General features: G+C 40.6%; 1 protein-coding gene across 1 annotated transcript; it reads right to left on the bottom strand.

Annotated features, from left to right (window-relative positions):
- Window positions 1-842: 842 nt before the first annotated feature.
- slc38a6 (solute carrier family 38 member 6) lies at window positions 843-18,183 on the bottom strand. The gene is made up of 16 exons (XM_080513145.1): window positions 18,092-18,183; window positions 13,320-13,450; window positions 13,161-13,234; window positions 11,311-11,363; window positions 11,153-11,192; window positions 9,264-9,342; window positions 7,398-7,483; window positions 6,054-6,112; window positions 5,907-5,978; window positions 3,872-3,928; window positions 3,319-3,398; window positions 3,132-3,232; window positions 2,506-2,630; window positions 1,840-1,984; window positions 1,567-1,661; window positions 843-1,449 (listed from the first exon to the last, which is right to left on the bottom strand). The coding sequence occupies exons 1-16, from the start codon at window positions 18,161-18,163 to the stop codon at window positions 1,366-1,368; spliced, it is 1,353 nt and encodes a 450-aa protein (XP_080369271.1). The 5' UTR covers window positions 18,164-18,183; the 3' UTR covers window positions 843-1,365.
- Window positions 18,184-18,268: the final 85 nt, after the last annotated feature.

Raw genomic sequence — 18,268 nt, 5'->3', positions numbered from 1 at the left:
ATTATTTTGGTATTTCTCACTTAATTCCCACAGTTTTAAATTCCATAAATTAATACTTGACAAAATGATTTGAACAAGTTTTTTTGTTTGTTTTTTTAAAGTGCATGCATTCATTGGCTGTAATGTGTGTATGTCCTTTGGCAGTTTCAAACCATGTGTTTTTAGGGTCACTGATCCTGGAGTCAGCTGGGATTTGCTCCAACTCAAGTCCCATCAAGTCAGATAAAATGATGTACAAGGTTGATGGATGTGTAATTGGCACATTCACTGCAGTTTAACAACTGAAAAGCAGAAAACAAAGCACCGAGCTTTGAGTCCTCTCTGGGAGGATCGTTCAGAGTGACCGCTGCAGGCCAGAGATATTTCCTCTGTTCCAGAGCTTCCTTTAAGGGTGGGTGGGGGGTGGGGGCGTGAAAACTGGGGAGCCACTACTTGGTGCAGGGACAGTGGGCAGACCTGCCTAATTCCTTAGATTAAAAGCAGCAGTGGGGTGGCGTGGTTTCCAGAGGCAGCATGGAGACAATCTAAACAGCATCATGATTAGAAACGTACAGAGCATGTGGCTCCAGTTAGCTGCAGACTGAAAGCATGGAGCAGCCCTGCAATGCAGCTGCCAGTCAAACACACCCACTTCTGACTGATCAGCTTCCCTCAGCACTGATAAAGACATTTCTGTGGTGAAAAGTGCAAAGTGATGTGTTATTTTTCATAAACAGAGTCAATTCAAAAACATTTTATTGTGCTGCAATACAACCACATGTTGTAATTGACATAGAAACGTATTACTCAGTTTTTATTGAAACGGTGGACAAATAAAAGTAGTTTGTCCCGTAGTGAGAGTCATAAGATTAAATCAGTGATTCAAAAATGCCTCATAAATGTTTATAAATCACAGAATAGAAAAATATTATGAATCCAAAGTTCTGAAAATTTTAAAAAGAGCAGTAAACGACATATGTTTGGTTCTGAGGCTTCACCCACACATTCATGTGGTTTTGTACCGAAAGTGCATGAAAACTGAATGTAAACCACTTGTATCATTCCACTGTGACAGATTAAAAACAATTACATTGAGCTGATTTTATTTCAATGCAAAGAATATTTAGTCGAACTGTTCAAAATTACATTTAGTTTCAGCTCAGCTGACTTTGGTCTGTGTTTGTTATTTACAGAGAAGAGAAATAAAACATTTAAAAAAACACTGATGTAGTGTCGAGAACAACTTCACCATAAATGACGTGCCTGAGGAGATGCTGGTGAACATCTATCTCTTCCCTTTTCTGTCCTTGGTATTAGGTTTCTTTGACACATGGTTCCCTTTCTTTGCTCTTGCTCTTGATTGGAGGAAAAGAGGCCCAGAGGAGGTTAGGAGCTCTTTATCCATGTGATGACAATGACAGAGAAACTGATGACGCCCATAATCAAGCCGAAGACCACGAGAAGAACAGCCTGCAGACAGGAGGAGCACACACTCAAGTTACTTAGGAGAAAGAGGGGGGAAAGAAAACACACAATGGAAGCATGTGAAGTAAAACACCCGACTCAGAGTGCATGTGCTGCATTTACCCCGACGGAGTCGACAGATCTGAGCGGCTGGATGCTGATCTTGAGGTAGAAGATGCCTGGAAAAACAAACAGCAGGCAGCTGGCTGTTGTTGATCCTGAGGAACAAAGAGGGAAATCATTAAACATGTATGAGCAGAAGCTGTGATTCCAGCAGGACGATCAATAACTTTGCAATAAAGATATTTTCGCTGCTCTTTAAGTCTTCTGGCATTTAATGCAGAAGACTTTGCAGAATTATTACTTATCTTACTGTATTTCAAAGAAATGACGTACCAATGACTCCAAACATGTTCCTGATATCAGGCACAAAGATGGCGAGCAGCAGCACCACGCCCAGGATGCAGAGCGTGGCGGCGACATGGACCCGCCAGGAGAAGGGACGATCTCCACACAGCAGCAAGATTACGGCTTTACGGGCCTACAGCACATGAACACATACAATTATAGTCTAGTTAACATAAACAACATATAAATATATCTCCCAATATTATTAATGAAAGAATATTAAATTAGTTTGAATCACTTTCCCTGTGGTTATGATGGGAGGCAGACAAGCTGATGGAATATTACACACAATATTACACAATATAACTGTTATTAAAACACACATATTTCAAAAAATATTGTCAGAATTTATTTTGCCTTGCAAACAGCTAAGTTCACACAGTTTACATAAAAAGACAAAAGTTACGATGTATTAACTTTGGCTGAGTGGACCTCAGATAAACCCTGAGTGCTTCTTAAAGTCAGCTATCTTCACAACACGGCTTCATCCAGACCCGCAGCTCTCCACATGAGCTTCATCTCACACCAACAAGTCATGTCTGCTTCAGAGTTTGACTTTTAATATCATAAGATATTAATAGTTATCAGGATCTGAGTGTGTGACTCTGTGTTTGTTCGGGGATGGATGGATGGATGGATGGATGCTAAACTCACCGGGAAATGTATGAGAGGCACGGTGAGCAGCACAGCAAGAAGGATGGCGAGGCGGACTGTCACCACCATGAGGTCCCGTGGCAGATATTCATCGTATCCCACCAACAGCTCAGAATCCACATGGGCTGCAAGCAGCAGGTACCAAGAAGAAGTTATATTGTTATTTTATTTCCCTCCATTCTCGTTTCTCCATTTTTTGTATATTTCACTACTATTTCTTATTAAATCAATTTAATTTGTTAATATGTAAATACTTGTGGATACGATGCATTTATCCAATCTGTTTTGTTTTCAATTATTTTATATGCTTTCCAAAAATGCGTAAAGGATTTTGAACAATAGCAACAAAACAAAAAAAGTCAGGATGCTAACTTTGTGACCTTCTTGCCTCAGCACGTTTAGCCTTGCAGTGCCACTTTGCACAACTAGGTGGTGCAGCAGGAAGAATAGTTAACACAGCTGAAGCACTGAGCTTCCTCACAGTGGTACAATCTGAATGATAAGCTGTTTTACACCATTTTCCATCAAAAATACATCAGGGTTACAGTAATCACAAAAAGAAAATACTCATGATATTTGATTAGTACCCCCTGTAATGATGTGTTGCAATAACATGAGTTCCTTACCGTAGAAAGTGAGGTAGCCAAACAGGGCAGAGATGAGATACAGCAAGAAGCTGAGGCTAATACTGACACTGGAAACCTTCTGCATCCTGGCTTTGGTTGGCCTGAAAGACACAACACATATGGACTGAGAGCGGCGTTTGCACGTGAGCGGCAGCGTGAAGTGAAGCGGACGAGTCGCGGAGCTGACCGATCCAGTTCGCAGTAGATTGGCAGGACAGCCGTGTGGCACAGAAAGGAGAAGGCCAAGGTGGGGATGGCATAGGCGCTCTGCAACACACATGAATAAAAGCACCACCATCATTACCAAATTGTCAGCTTACACTGTTACACGGCAGCAAGGAGGCAGGTGGGCCGAGGTGCGGTTCACATGGAGATGATTACCATGCAGGCTGCACAGTCATGGGGCAATATCACAGTGTGAACTCCACTATAGCTATATCTTTTACTTACACTGCTGAAGCATATTTTTAGAGTTCCTGGGAGAGAACAAACTTGGTGCATGTGCTAAGTATGATTCTGTGTGTCAGATGTGCATGTAGCCTTTGCATGAAGCAGAAAAATGTGAATGGCAGCTGTGTTGTGTGCTCGGGTTCCACATACACAGACCGACCCTTCATATGTGAGGGTGTGAGCTGTCACCGGAGTCAGACAACTGTAGCAAACCTGCGCTCAACAACTTCTCACTGCCACCTCAGAGCTTCTGCATGGTGGAGAGTTATGGTGCAGTCCTACAGACGTACCTTATGGGAGACGGCGAACAGCTTAGGCATGCATTCTGCGTCGGTGGAATTTGATATCTGGAGGAAAATGGGGCGAAGAGAGAGAATGTTGTTTCTGAGAGGAGATGACTTCTGCAGAAATGTGAAAGCTGGATTTCTCTGGCCAGCCTCAGAGAGGAAGTTCAGTTAACCCATGCCAGGTCTCAGTGAGATCTGCATGATTCCTAAAGGTCAGAGTTCATTTCCAGGAGCAGACAAGGTCACCTGGACTTCCTTCCCTTCAGGACAAGCTTCATTCAGCAAACTTCACACAGAGCTCAGCTGACACAATCAGAACATTCAATCTGCAGACTTTTCCTCCTGATCCATTGGCCATGACCGTCTGCTCACGCCGTCAACTCCATATTTAGTCCTGCGTCTGTCTGCAGTGTCTGTCTACAGCATCAGTCTGCAGTGTCTGTCTGCGGCGTCAGTCTGTAGATTCTCTCTGTAGTGTCTGTCTGTAGTATCTGTCTGCAGTGTCAGTCTGTGGTGTCAGTCTGCGGCATTGGTCTGGGGCGTCGGCTTGTGGTGTCAGTCTAGCGTCTGTCTGCAGTGTCAGTCTGCAGCAGCTGAAGCAGGGAGGTAAAAATCACAGTCCATCAGAGGGCACTAGCTATAAAAAATAAATTAAAATGAAGGTTTAAATAAAAAGTAATGGATTTTTCTGATTTGTGGAGTTTGTTCTGTTCAGTTCAGTATTTATTTGTGTATGAATTGTAAATGGATTTCACTTAAAACATAAAGAAATGCACCTACATACATACATACGTACGTATAAACAATGTTGACCCAAAACATTAGCTTGTTCATCACAAATTCACATTTTTATATTTGATATATTTTAATATTGATGTTTCAGAGTATTTAGCATTTGATTCCACTTGTACTTTATGTATTATTTTCTAGGGTATATGTTTTTACAGAAAAGCTTTATGGATGTTTATTGGATGGGAAAATTGGGACTTTGTGATTCTCAGTAGAATTTGGTTTTTTGGTGTTTTATTGTCCAAATAAATCTATACTGCACTCTTTTAGTGAGATGAGCTGACATAACACCAGAGACCTCGAACTAAACAGTTGATTGCAGTGAACACTAGTTTCTGCTTTGCTGGTGAAATTAAGTTAGCATCAAATCAAAACTTTGAAGAAGACTTTGAGAAGACATGCACAGCGAAGGCTGCAGAACTCCTAGTTTCAAATTCTACTTCTTGAAAAAGAAACTTCAGGTTGTTCAGGTTTTCTCAAAAGTGCATCAATTGTTTACTTACTTTTTTGCACTAAAATAAAAGTAGTATTTTTTTTTATTGGAGCTCCTGAGATAATTAACTTTCACACCAGTAGGTTATTTTAGTCTTTATTTCACTTGAGTTCACCCAGGTTATCTCACTGAGGCCAGAGACCCGTTTTGAATAGAACTGCAATACATATCAATACATTTAGTTACAGACGTGTTTTAAATCGAATTCAGCAGGAAGCAGGAAGGAGGAAGCAAGACGAACAAGAAGAAAAAGTGGAAACAAGAACATTTTTCAGATTATGCTTTTTTTTTAATATTTCTTAAATGTAGTGCGTGAGATGAAGCTGGACAGTCTCAAATCCTGCAGTTTCAAATTGAGGGAGAATAAGAAAATGCTTTCCCCCCCCAAAAAAAACTGCATGCAAAGGAGAGTGAAAGAGGTCAGACTGTGTGTGTGTGTGTGTGTGTGTGTGTGTGTGTGTGTGTGTGTGTGTGTGTGTGTGTGTGTGTGTGTGTGTGTGTGTGTGTGTGTGTGTGTGTGTGTGTGTGTGTGTGTGTGTGTGTGTGTGTGTGTGCGTGCGTGCGCACCATGTAGAGGAAGCAGGATTTGTCACTGACGGTTTACCAGTGTTTCAGCGTTACAGATTGACGATGAAAGCCAGTTAACCAGAGCAGCGAGTGCGGTGACTGAGGGGTTTACGTCATGTGATGAACTATAATGCCTCGTGATAGACACCGCCAACATGTGTAAAGCAAGAGAAAGCTGCGGTTTGTTACCTGGAAAGCACCTGAAAGCGTGGTCACACTGTGAGGCAGTGGGCAGGGGATGGACCACTTCTTCACCACAACCTAGAAACAAGTCAACTCAATGAAAGACACAATAGAGAGAGAAAAAACAGTTTAGATGTTTCTGTCGGAGCTTACCACAACAGCAAAGTAGAGCATAAAGACAAAGGAGAGACTGCTGGTGTAGCCCAGGAAGCCTGTAAATGTGAGAAAAAGGTCAATTAAAATATGCAGTAATTCAAATCAGACTGAGCAGAACCCACATGGAAAGAACCTATATAAACATATGTTTTAATATAGGTTTTGATATAGCTTTGGCATATCTGTGACATATATAAAATTGGCCGTTTTCCTATATGTTATGTACATATATGTACATGCGCGCATAAATGTACATATATGTATATAACATATAGGAAAACGGCCAATTTTATATATGTCACATATATGCCAAACCTATATGCGCATGTATGCAGACATATATGTACATATATGTACATAACATATAGGAAAACGGCCAATTTTATATATGTCACATATATTCCAAACCTATATGCGCATATACGCACACCTATATGTTCCAATATATGCAAACCTATATGTGCCCATATATGCACACCTATATGCGCCCATGTATGCACACCTATATGTGCGCATGTATGCACACATATGTACATAAAATATAGGAAAATGGCCAATTTTATATATGCCACATATATCCTAACCTTTATATAGGTTCTTTCCATGTGGGCCCACACTGGATGCTGTTATTTGCTCAGTGACCCTAGCGGGAATCGAACCAGGGTACCAGTCCATTGCCTTGCCACCTGAGCTATCCAGCCACTATGTGTATATATATATATATATATATATATATATATATATATATATATATATATATATATATATATATATATATATATATATATATATATAGAGAGAGAGAGAGAGAGAGAGAGAGAGAGAGAGAGAGAGAGAGAGAGAGAGAGAGAGAGAGAGAGAGAGAGATAAAAAATATGTACCTATCTGTGCATATAGGTCCATATATGTGCATAAAATATAGGAAAATGGCCAATTTTATATATGTCACATATATTCAAAACCTATATTAAAACATATATGTTTATATAGGTTCTGTCCATGTGGGACTTTCCATATATGCAGCATATATATTGTCATATATGTGGATATATGCAGCATATATGTGCATATATGCAGCATATATATTGTCATATATGTGGATATATGCAGCATATATGTGCATATATGCAGCATATATTGTCATATATGTGCATGTATGCAGCATATATATGGTCATATATGGGCATATATGTGCATATATATGGTCATATATGGGCATATATGTGCATATATACAGCATATATATTGTCATATATGTGCATATATGCTGCATATAGGTTTCATATATGTGCATATATCCTCATATAGGTTCTTTCCATGTGGGAAAGTCCAGAGTCTCACCGATTCTAGGTAACAGTGACAAAGGCAGCACGATGAAAACTGTGATGAGCACCAGAAGGATTCTGCCATTTTCATACCAGGCATCTCTGAGAAACACAGCAAGGATGCCAGTTAATGAAGGTCAATGCTGAATCAGGCAACATTTCTTTTATCCTGAAATGTCAGAGATTAACGTCGGTGCTTTAAGGTGTACCGGCTCTGGAAATTTGTCTCCATCTCGAGCTGAAATACAGAGTGACAGATTCATCATGTGGTTCGAGTTAAAGGCTTTAGCTCTTGCAAACCATAACAATTATGTAATTCACATGCAAACGTTGTGTCGCTCCATCAGATGAGGCCACATTTCACTTGCTGGGTTTTTGCAGAGGGGGAATAATATTTTCCTTTGCTGGGGGATAGCCTTGGTGGTTTATTCAGGATTGGGGAGCTGGAGGAAGAGGAAGAAGAGGAGGAGGAGGAGGAGAAGGGGCGGTGCTGGAGGTGACACATGTGGAAGGCATGCCGGCGCCGCTGGGGTCAGCGTCGGCTGGGAAGGGTGCTGCTGATGTTGAACGCTGCGCAGGGTCACAGGGGACTGGCTCCAGTGCTCTTTATGGGGCTCCCGGCGTCGGCAGCACCTGCTCGAACCACGTCAACACCCGCTGACCCCTGCTTGGCAGCTTCACAGCTGTGGCATTACGGTAGGCGCTGACGGATTTGTCTCTATGTCTACGCTGCCGCAGCCATGCGACTGTACGTTGGAGAGATCTCAGCGACCCCGACGTTCTCCTGACCGATCACTTCCACTGAGATCTAAGTTTAGAAGAAGTTCTGCGCTGCAGCTCAGCCAGAGAGAAAAATTACCATCGGGACAAATTGTCAGGGGCCCCCGGACTTACTGTAAAGGCGCAGGATACAGAGAAGACCCATGAAATGTGGAACATTTCACGCTATAACTAGACGCAGAGTAGCTCTCAGTTAGGAAGTGGAGTGGGACTGTCAGTCCGTCTCCACACGGTGCCGAGGATCAGCGAAACGTGGCCAATGCCGCACAAACCCACATCCACAATCCGTGTGTCTGTTAGCTGGATTTAAACACCATGAGAGAAACAGGCCCCACACAGAAAGCCTGAGTACCGTTTTATGATTAATGAGCCTGATAGCAAAGAAAAACGTTTCAATATAAAACACCATCATCTCTTCCTCAGGCTTCGATGGGACTCAGTGAGTGTGTGCGTTAATGTACCAAAGCCTCTCATTAACAGAAATGTTTTGTTTCCTTCAACAGCAAGCTGTAATTAGAATGGCAAAACTGATATCCTCTTGTATCAGTCTGATTCCGGGGAACATGTGTGAGAGATTTGGAGGTGAAAGGAGAGCACTAATACAAAGCAGCTGCGTGCAGAAGAATCAGATGTTGATGGATCGGGCTGGGAGCAGCTACAGCTCTCCGTTAAACCGGTGTGGCCAATAATAAGTTACATTCTTGGCCAGGTACTTCTCCGCCAGGGCGAGAAGCTGCAGACCAATGAAAGACATGCCGACTGCTGCTGATAGGTGATGAACAGTCCATCATTAATATGTCTCCTCCGGGCCTGCTTCACACCATGCAGTAGACATTCCTCTGATCACTCACAGACACAATATTAGTGGTGTGCTGGGATTTGGGGAGAGACTTTCTTCCATTGCATTATTCATACAATTCTCTTTGTCCGACTAATTCTGGACGGGGTGCTTTTGCGGTGCAGAAGTGTCAGATTTGACAAAAGGTTTCATCTCCAACATGATAGGAACAGAAGTGACTGGTTCTTTATCTCAGTGTAGCTGATTCAGAAGAAAGCACTTTGTTCTTCACGCAGCCTCGACAGCTCACACTGGTGTACCCACCCGCCGCTGTCTGGGCTCAGAAAGCCACTGATGGCAGCAGGAAGCTCCAACTTCAAGATGAACAAATAGGATGACATGGCTGAGAGGAGAGAGGAGGAGAACACGATTCAGAATGTTGCTGTTTTCAACATAAACACACAGAGACCACGAGGAGAGCAAACTACTGAATCAAACACAGAGATGACTGAACACTGCCACAAACAATCAGAAATCACTGAGTGCTTTCCACTAGTGGGATGAGGGGTGGGGCCCTGCTCTTTGTTCATGTAAAATAGGTGGGGCAGGCAACTCAAGGGGGCTCATGATCATGAATGCTAACAATAACGATCTCTGACGCTGATCCAGGTACCTCTCCCCCTTCTCCACCCGACTAGGAAACAGAATACTTCCTCACTTGCTCATACAGCCAATCAAAAGAGGATTCGAGTCACTTTCTTTTAGTCGTACCAGCTTGAGAGGAAAATGTGAGAAGGCGGAGCGAGAGCCACATGTTTGGTAGAAAGAAAGGCTTCAGATGTGGTGTGTAGACATAATGTTAGTGAGTTTAGATCTGTGAAGCCAGACATAGCCAGAGTTAGCTGGGACCTTATTGCCCCGGGGCAGATCTTGCACTCGCCGTTAAATAAGTCTTGCCTTAATCCCTCAGATCCTGTATTTGTTTATAAAGGAAAATTCCTCCAATAACCCCCACAGCCCACACAGACACAAGGACAATCTCTCCCTGAGAATAACTACAGCCATTTACAAGGCCCGAGATCTGTCAGCGTGAGGTTATTCTCAGGCAACAACTGCTTTAAAGCGTTAGCCAAAAAGTTTGCCTGCAAAGGTTCAGCCATCAAGTCAAGCAAACCATGGAAACAACAAGAAACTCTTTTGTTTTCAGCCACATATATAAAGCATGAAGACAGGGATCACACAGTGGGCATGAGGCAATGCTTTCGTTCCATGCAGTTGCTTAAATTTTGCACAATGACACTTCTACGGGGAATCTTGGTAGGATCATACTTACGTCTCTAAACAATTAACAAAAAAGCCCTTGAGTGAAGAAAAATTATTGGACATGTTGTAAGAAAACACAAACTAACACCAAGCGTGTATGTAAAGGTCAAAGCAGAAATTAGGTAAACTTTCTGTGTGGTCAGCACGTAGTGGTAGAGCGTGTTGAACATAAGACAGAGCCGCTTTCGTTTCATTAAGAGCTCAAGGAGAGGCTGGCTGCAGGAGCCCCAGGCCGGCCAGTAATTAAGGTCAATTGGCCCATCAGCCTTTGGCAGTGCAGATGAATGTTTACCCAGAGTGAGGCTAATTGCACTCTTATAAAAGGGGCCCGGGGTCCAGACAGATGCATGCTGGAGTGCTGGCTCTCACACTCTCACACACACTGCCCCTCGCTGGGAAAACCACAAACATACCAGAGGGCATGGCAATAATCCACTCAGCCATGCCACTAATGACTGCAGAGGAGCGATCACCTCAGCTTGGAGGAGCAGGAGCAGCCAGCCAGGGCGGCAGGAGGAGAGAGAGAGAGAGCGCTGTACGGGGGAAGGGGAGACAAGGGGAGCACTCCCATTAGGTTCTTTTCCAGGCGGGGGGGTGTTACCATCAGCGATCAATTAGAGGAGAAGTCATGTTTCAGGCTCTGGGGAGAGGACAGCGGCTACAGGGTCGGAGGTTATCAGGGAATCCAGATAATAGCCTCTCACAGGAGGAGGGGCAGTAACAGTGGGCGCTGAGGCCTAAGACCACCAGCAGGAGGCACTATGTGTCTCTAAAACAAAGTGGTCAGCACTCCTTAGCTCTCTACTTCTCCCCAAACCACAAAATCACTTCATGTCCAACATGTCAGGAATAATGGACATAACTGTACTTTGAAATGAAGGCGGACTCACCACCAATATTTTGGATGAGAATTGCAATTCCAACCAGAACCTAGAAAGAATGTCAAAAGTCTGTCGTGAGAAAATCGGTTTCCTGATCATGTTGAAAACATAAACGTGTGAACTCTCTGGTGGTGCAAACTCCAAGCTAACCAAATATCAACACTTACTTTTCCGGGTTTCAGCAAAGCTCGCCCTCCCAGATCTTCATATGAATTAATACCTGCAGTCAAATCAACACTGGCAGTCAGTACAATCACAGGTGGTCTGAGACTCACTTCTCTTTAACTTCGACATGGGTAACAGGCGGCACACATGCGGCCCACACTTTGTCATTACTTGTGGTCTTCTAGCCATTTTCGACAAATCAATCACCTTCATAGAGGAAGGTTATGCACCACATCTGAAACAAGCTTCAGTCGAATCGTTTTACAGATTTTGTGTTTTAATGACTTGATGAGGTGACGATTTGTACGATCATTTCAGGCTTATTCTCTGCTTTTCCACTTTGTAGTTAATCTGTGTCATTCTTTGATGCTTAAAATAAAACTCAACTACATGAAAACAAAGGCAAAGAACTCCTATCAACCTTAACAACACAACATATTTAGATGCAGATAAACAGTCTGATCAAACCTGTGACAGCTGACAAAACGGCTCCTTTATGGGCCTAACATTTGTCTGTTTCTCCTTCAAAGAGCTCCATGTGATTAAATTCCACTTTTTAAGAAGTCTATTCAAGCAGATCACATTGTATTTTACTGGACGTTCCTGTGCTGGCATTAATGTAGGAGTGTCAATCATGCAGCACGCGCAGCACAACTGGACCAATCCCCTGAAAAATGTGAAAATTGTATAGCTAATTTTCACAAGGAGGTAAATACTGTTTTTCATTTATTCTCTAGGGATTATGGTATTTTAGTACGAGTAGCAGATGTGAAAAAACACAGGGCTCAGTGATGCAGCAGATACATAAGTCTGAGCATAAGATGAATTAGGCTTTGTTTACACAATATTTCAAGTGAAAACACATCGTTTTTGTGTTTTTGTTTGAGAAATGTTTCACATTTAGGACAGCAACATTTTGAAATCGACACAGTTAGCAGAGGCTCGTTAGACAAAATGGCAAAAGCATTGAAAACAATGTAAGTTTTCATGCTGGGCCACGAGTGGGTGCTGTTGTTTGTTTTGGTAATAAAACCACACACATGTGCAGAGAACAATCAACCTTAACAATGGCAGTACACAGACATCCTAGTGGACAGACAACCAAGTTGGATTGTTGTTATGGTGACTGTCAACTATAAAACGACCAAGTCCCAGGAGAACATGGACTGAGAGTCATGACACGACGGAGTATCCATTGTTGTTGTTGTTCAGCTACTCAGCATGTGCAGAACCACTAGTTACTACGGCCATGGTAAGTACGTGCAGTAACAGTGTTTTGGTTGTCTACATGGAAACAGAGTCGTGTTTTCAAAAAGTTCCAGTGGCTCTGAACATGGTTGTCATGTAAACAGAAACTCTATTGAAAACTTTGTGTAAATGGTGCCTGAGCATCAACGACAGACTGTGACTGTGAATTAGTGAAAACATGCAGACTGAAAGCTGCAGAAATCCTGCAGAAGCAATGGACTTCTACCAGCATCAGTCTGAAGAGAAACACTGGTGGTCGACAGGAGTTTTGCTCTTCAGCAGATTTATAAATGAAGAAAAAGTTGAATTTTTGCTTCAATTTGTGATGTAGTAAATAGAAAATACAAGCCACAAATGGAACACACGTTTATTTTTAACATTTCACTTCATATTGAACTAACAAACATCTTCAAAATAGTAAAATGTTGACATTAAAAAATTTGTGGGCACTAATTTCAACAAAAACGTTTAATTAAATGAAGATTTTTCTCATGATGGGATCATTTTACTGAACTAAAGTGGGTGGGAAATCCCTGCTTGAAAGGCCGAGTGTGCATAAACTCACAGAATGCGTGTTATGTTGTGTTTGCTGTTAGTGGCTCACCTGTTTGGTCACAAAGCTTCAGGAGCAGGTGTATGGAGTACGCAGCCAGGCTGGACACCAGCACCAACGAAATACTACAAGAGAAAGGGACATGTTTCTCTGAAGCGCTGCAAGGTATTGAAGAAGTAGTGTAGTAGAAGGTGTTTGGAGCACGCTCACCAAAAAAACACTATTCCCATGCTGGCCATCACATAGGAGAGGCCCAGGATACCACTGCCCATGATGGCATTCATCAGATTAAACACAGAGGAGGCGAAGGAGGCTCCTCTGGCTGCCAGGTGCTCTGTTCCCTGCACACACATTCAACATTTCAGAAGGAAATCTGACTGTTTGTCTAAGAGCCAGAGGAGAAGTGCCTGTGACGGCATTAAGAACAACTGGCCGGCCTCGGTGATGGATGTCATGAAGCAACGCCGCAGTGGCACGCCGGCTCAGGGGATAGGAATGAGAATGGATGGGCCGGGATTTGTGCTGCTGGCTGAGGGACAGCTGCCTGAGCTCAGGATAAGGGGAGCTGCCCAAACTGCTTGACCTCTCTAATGGGGGATATCCTGGACAGAATGAGTGGCAACTCTGGTGTCAGTGTCACAACAAGCTTGGATTGACCCTCCGAGCCTCATTCACCCAGTTACTTTAGCGAGGGACAGGAAGTAAAGCGCCACACTGGAGGGCTTGGAAGCACCACAGATCTATATATACCGAAACATTAGAAAACACTGCGTCTTCTCAAACAAAATCATGTAATATAAGTACTTGACTGTTTGCATAAGGATATATTTTAATCCAGGTTATCCCCATGAAGGGTCACATTAAGATGAAGAATCACAGCATGTTTAAAATAGAAATGTGTCATTAAAATGAAGTAAATAGCTGCTTCTATTTACACTTTCTCCTTAAAGCAGGTGTTTTTGACCTTATTTAGCTGCTGAGACTCATAGAGCACTAATGAATTCCGAAACATTCAACGTGGTTTGAACTTGCACCAAAGTGCCATATAAATAAAGTTGAATTGAAATGAATTTAATTAACCGGGCTCCTTGACTGAACAATTCTGCATCAGATTCTGGAAATAAATGATGTCAGAAAGACATTAGAATATAAACACACAGTGACACCAAGTGGAAAATATGCTGCTTATCAAGATCATTAATCTTTAATTAATAAGAGAAAAGGCCCATCAGGAGTTTACAGACCTGACCACTAAGGTCTTCACATGTACATGAGTACTTTGTACATATTCATATCTGATTGTCGAGATTCTTCAGATTAAAAACCCTGAAGACACAACCTGAGCTCTGAAACTGGGCTCTACGTCATGTGAACAGCTGATTCAGGTTTCCAGTGTCAACGACTGAGACGTTGAAACAACTAGACATAGAATACCTGAGATACTGTATTAGGTACTTCAAAGTAACACTTCTGTCCATCTCAGTTTATTCCTGACAATGAAAAGTAAAAACAGAATCCCCCAGTAGATTCATTGCTACCGTCATGTCAGGAGTCTGCAACCTGCTGTGACTTTTCAGCTGCACTTTATTGACGACACAAATGTACATGTGAACACTTTATTTAATTATTTATCTCAAAGTATTTGTTGTTAAATAAGAGAATGTTTCAATATTTTATGATCTATAACGTGTTTCACATGCTGTGGATTTATCCTCAAGTCGTTTTGGACATTTCACTGGATTTCGTATCATTAAAATTGGCTTCATGTTGAGATTGTCTTAATTTTTTGTATTTATTGTTTAGTTATGTGAAAACAGAGACATTTTGGTCATGTATACTCTGCACCACAACAAAGAAAATCTTCACAGTTTAAATTTAAAGGCTATTATTTCACTATTTTACAGTTGCGGGACACTCAAGATGAAATTGGACTGAATGTGGCCCCTGAATTAAAATGTGTTTGACATTGCTGATATAGAAAGTTAACCAAGCCTAAATTAAAAAATATAAAAGATTAATTAAAGTAGAAAAGGTCACCAACACTTGATGTTTGCTTTTATATGTACATGTTTTTTTTTTCCATACTTCTGTTTTGAGGTCTAAATTATATAAATACATTAATCTGTGGTTAATCCTTTTAAAGCATAATGACAGTGAACAGTTTATATGGTTTTACATGATAATTTTACATGAGGCTTTAGACAAATGTTTGGTGGGACAGGAGATGAAAATGACTCTTCTAGAAAAGTTTGCAGACTCCTGTCTGTTTTAGATTTAATGCTGGTGGAGGAAGTTTAGAACTGATATGAGTGAGAGTGGTTATGTCGGCCTCCCACACTTTATAGTCTTTGTGTTTGTTTTTAATGCTCATTGTAAAGTGATTGCTTGAGGCAGATTAAACAGGTTTATTATTATTTCTGCTCCCTTTCGTTCAGAGGTTTGGAAACTTTTGTTCTGCTCTGTATTGTATTGAGCTGGTTTGTACTTTTTTCTCTTTTGTCAAAAAAATTACTAACTGTTAACACGTGTTTGAATCTCTCGAGTGGTAAGATCCATTCTGATCTCCATCACTACGGGCCTCTAAACAAGGTTTCTCATCCACAAAATGATTCCTTGGGGTGGTTTAACTCATGAATTATAAGAAATAGATTTGGACCATAATTTCAGAAACCAGGTTATTTGATTCTGACTCCAATGACCAGAATACTGTAACGACTGGAGTGTGTGCAGTAATATGAATGATCAGGTTGCATGTTCACACTGTAAAATAAAGATATGATCAATATTGAACTCCATGTTAACAAAAATTACTTCAGTAATGAATGTTTGAAAGGCAGCAGCTGACAACGACTTGGAGAAGTGGATAATATAAAGTAGCAAATACAGAAACTTTACACGTCGTTATTGTGAGTCAGTCTGTTCTTGTGACAGAAGCAGGAAGCAGCCTGACTAACAAGGTTTGTAAGAGTAAATACAACTTTGCACGAATGTCCCAGGAAATACAACAATCAAGGCGGAATTTTTTATTTTTTTATTTTTTTAAAGAGAAGAGAAACGGCAAAATGTATATCACATTCATATAAATCTGCAAGATTTGTACGGGACATTTTCAGTGAGATTTGTGAAAATTGTTTTGAGATTTTTGAACAATTTGAATTGATTTGCACTTAAATTGGTGTTCAGACAAAGAGCTGAAAATAAATACGAGTAAATTTAATCTTCATACTTTGTAGAGATCGTTTTGTACTGATGAAAGTACAAATACTCTAATTACACCAATGTGTGTGTAATCTGTTATTGCCCCCGTGGTGCTGACAGGGGCAGAAACAGACGTGTGATGGATGTTGTAACAAACATTTTCACAAGTCAGCAAACTCCACTTAGAGTAAATTCCTGAAGATCAGCAACACGTCAGCAACTTCAGAAAACAAATACAAATGTATAGACCTTATCTAAATCAAACAAAAAACTTTAAACTATCATAAGAGTTAAAACTGAAACCTTTTACTCCAAAATGTATTTAAAATGTTCAATTTACAGTTTTTCCCATTTCAATCATGTCGTTTATGTGGTATCTATTATTGATCTTTGTTACCAAGTACCTGTTGTTGTTCATGATTTATAAGATGTTATTTGGACATAAGAGCTCTTTAGTTAAACTTCCTAGTCCAAAAGCGAAGGACCTTCACGTTACTAAACTTGATATAAAGATATCCTTCTGGTGACTTTTGAGATGTAGATTCAACTTTGATTACAACAGTTGCTCTTTCTGTGACTAAGACATTGAAACAACTGAGCATCTATTTTTTAAGTGTACATTTGGTAAAGCTTTTTGGATAGACTTGCTGCTTGTTTTGCAAATTTGACCATAAAAAACAAGATATTTTATGTGGTATACCTGTAAAAAAAAATAAAAATCCATTCACGATTTGACCATGAAAAATTATATTAATTATCAAAATTCTATATACACATACATATATCTGTTTTTCTTTCAGAACTCTCTCACTATTATAAGAAACCTATAAAATATTGCCCTGTAGCATAAGACTTAACCTCCCAGAGAAACCTGACCCCTTTTCCCATTTCTATCTTTCTATGTTTTAGTTATTATTTATCTTGTATTTTGTTGTGCTTGTCTTACAGAAAATGTGAAACCATGTTATTGTTCCATATAGATTGTGTAAATTGCAATTTTGTTCAATAAACAAAAGACAACTTTGCATGAATGTCTCAGAAACCCATCACTGATGGCAGAAAATGAGGAAACCAAACTAAGTGTGCTCCATAGCCTTACAAATCTGTAATATCCGTAAGGGACGTTTTGTTCATGGTTATAACAACTGATTTGCGCTTGAATTGCTGTACATTTCCAATAAAAAAAACCCATGTTGAATTGAAAGTACATGCACTGCATTATAAACTTGTGGTATCTACACTCACAATAAAACGTTCACTACAACATTACTAATAGCTTCACACAAAAAGTTCAGTGTTCAATAAATTAATTACATTAAGACTTTTATTTGTACTTAAAAAACATATATACTGTTGAAAGTGCAAGTACTCTCGTTACACTAATGTGAGTGTAATCTGTTATTGCCCCTGTAATGCTGACAGGGGCAATAACAGACATGTGATGGATGTCATAACAAACATTTACACAAGTCAGGGACTCGACTTTTAGAGAAAATTAATGTAGATAATCACACATCAGCACCTTCACCTTCATGAGAAACAGAATTGTCTTGATTCATCCAACTCCAACCAAACACTATAAACTGTTATAACAACGAAAACTGAAACCTCACATAACCAAATTAAATTCAAAGTTAATGAACAGTTAATAAAGCTCAGATTGTGTATTACTTGTATTTTAACGATCATGTTGAATTTTTTTTAATGATGTTTGTTAGCAGTTACTTATTGTTAGTGACGATGTATACGACGTTACTTAGATTTAGAAGGTTGTCTGTGCTTACATTCCTTAAGAGAGGTTCAGCCTCTTCTCCTCCTTCGACCCGTTCAGGATTAAATTCTGAGTTTATGCTCATGGTCTGAAGATAAATACGACTTCAACAGCTCCGGGACAGACTTTAAAAACAAGTCTGCCAATAAGAAGTTTGAAATCAACACTGTTATTAAGATATCATGGTTTA

The sequence above is a fragment of the Blennius ocellaris genome, assembly GCF_963422515.1.
Source record: "Blennius ocellaris genome assembly, chromosome: 17".
Classification (NCBI taxonomy): domain Eukaryota; kingdom Metazoa; phylum Chordata; class Actinopteri; order Blenniiformes; family Blenniidae; genus Blennius; species Blennius ocellaris.
The sequence above is the reverse complement of the archived record's forward strand: the minus strand, read 5'-3'. Positions and strand labels throughout refer to the sequence as shown.

What these genes read in the sequence shown, in the direction of transcription:
- slc38a6 (XM_080513145.1), bottom strand. Translation starts at nt 18,163, where the DNA reads ATGAGCATAAACTCAGAATTTAATCCTGAACGGGTCGAAGGAGGAGAA. An exon ending in GTCACTGTTACCTAGAATCG is followed by an intron (nt 6,113 to 7,397) that starts GTGAGACTCTGG and finishes TCACATTTACAG; the next exon opens with GCTTCCTGGGCTACACCAGC. An exon ending in GAACATGTTTGGAGTCATTG is followed by an intron (nt 1,662 to 1,839) that starts GTACGTCATTTC and finishes TTTGTTCCTCAG; the next exon opens with GATCAACAACAGCCAGCTGC.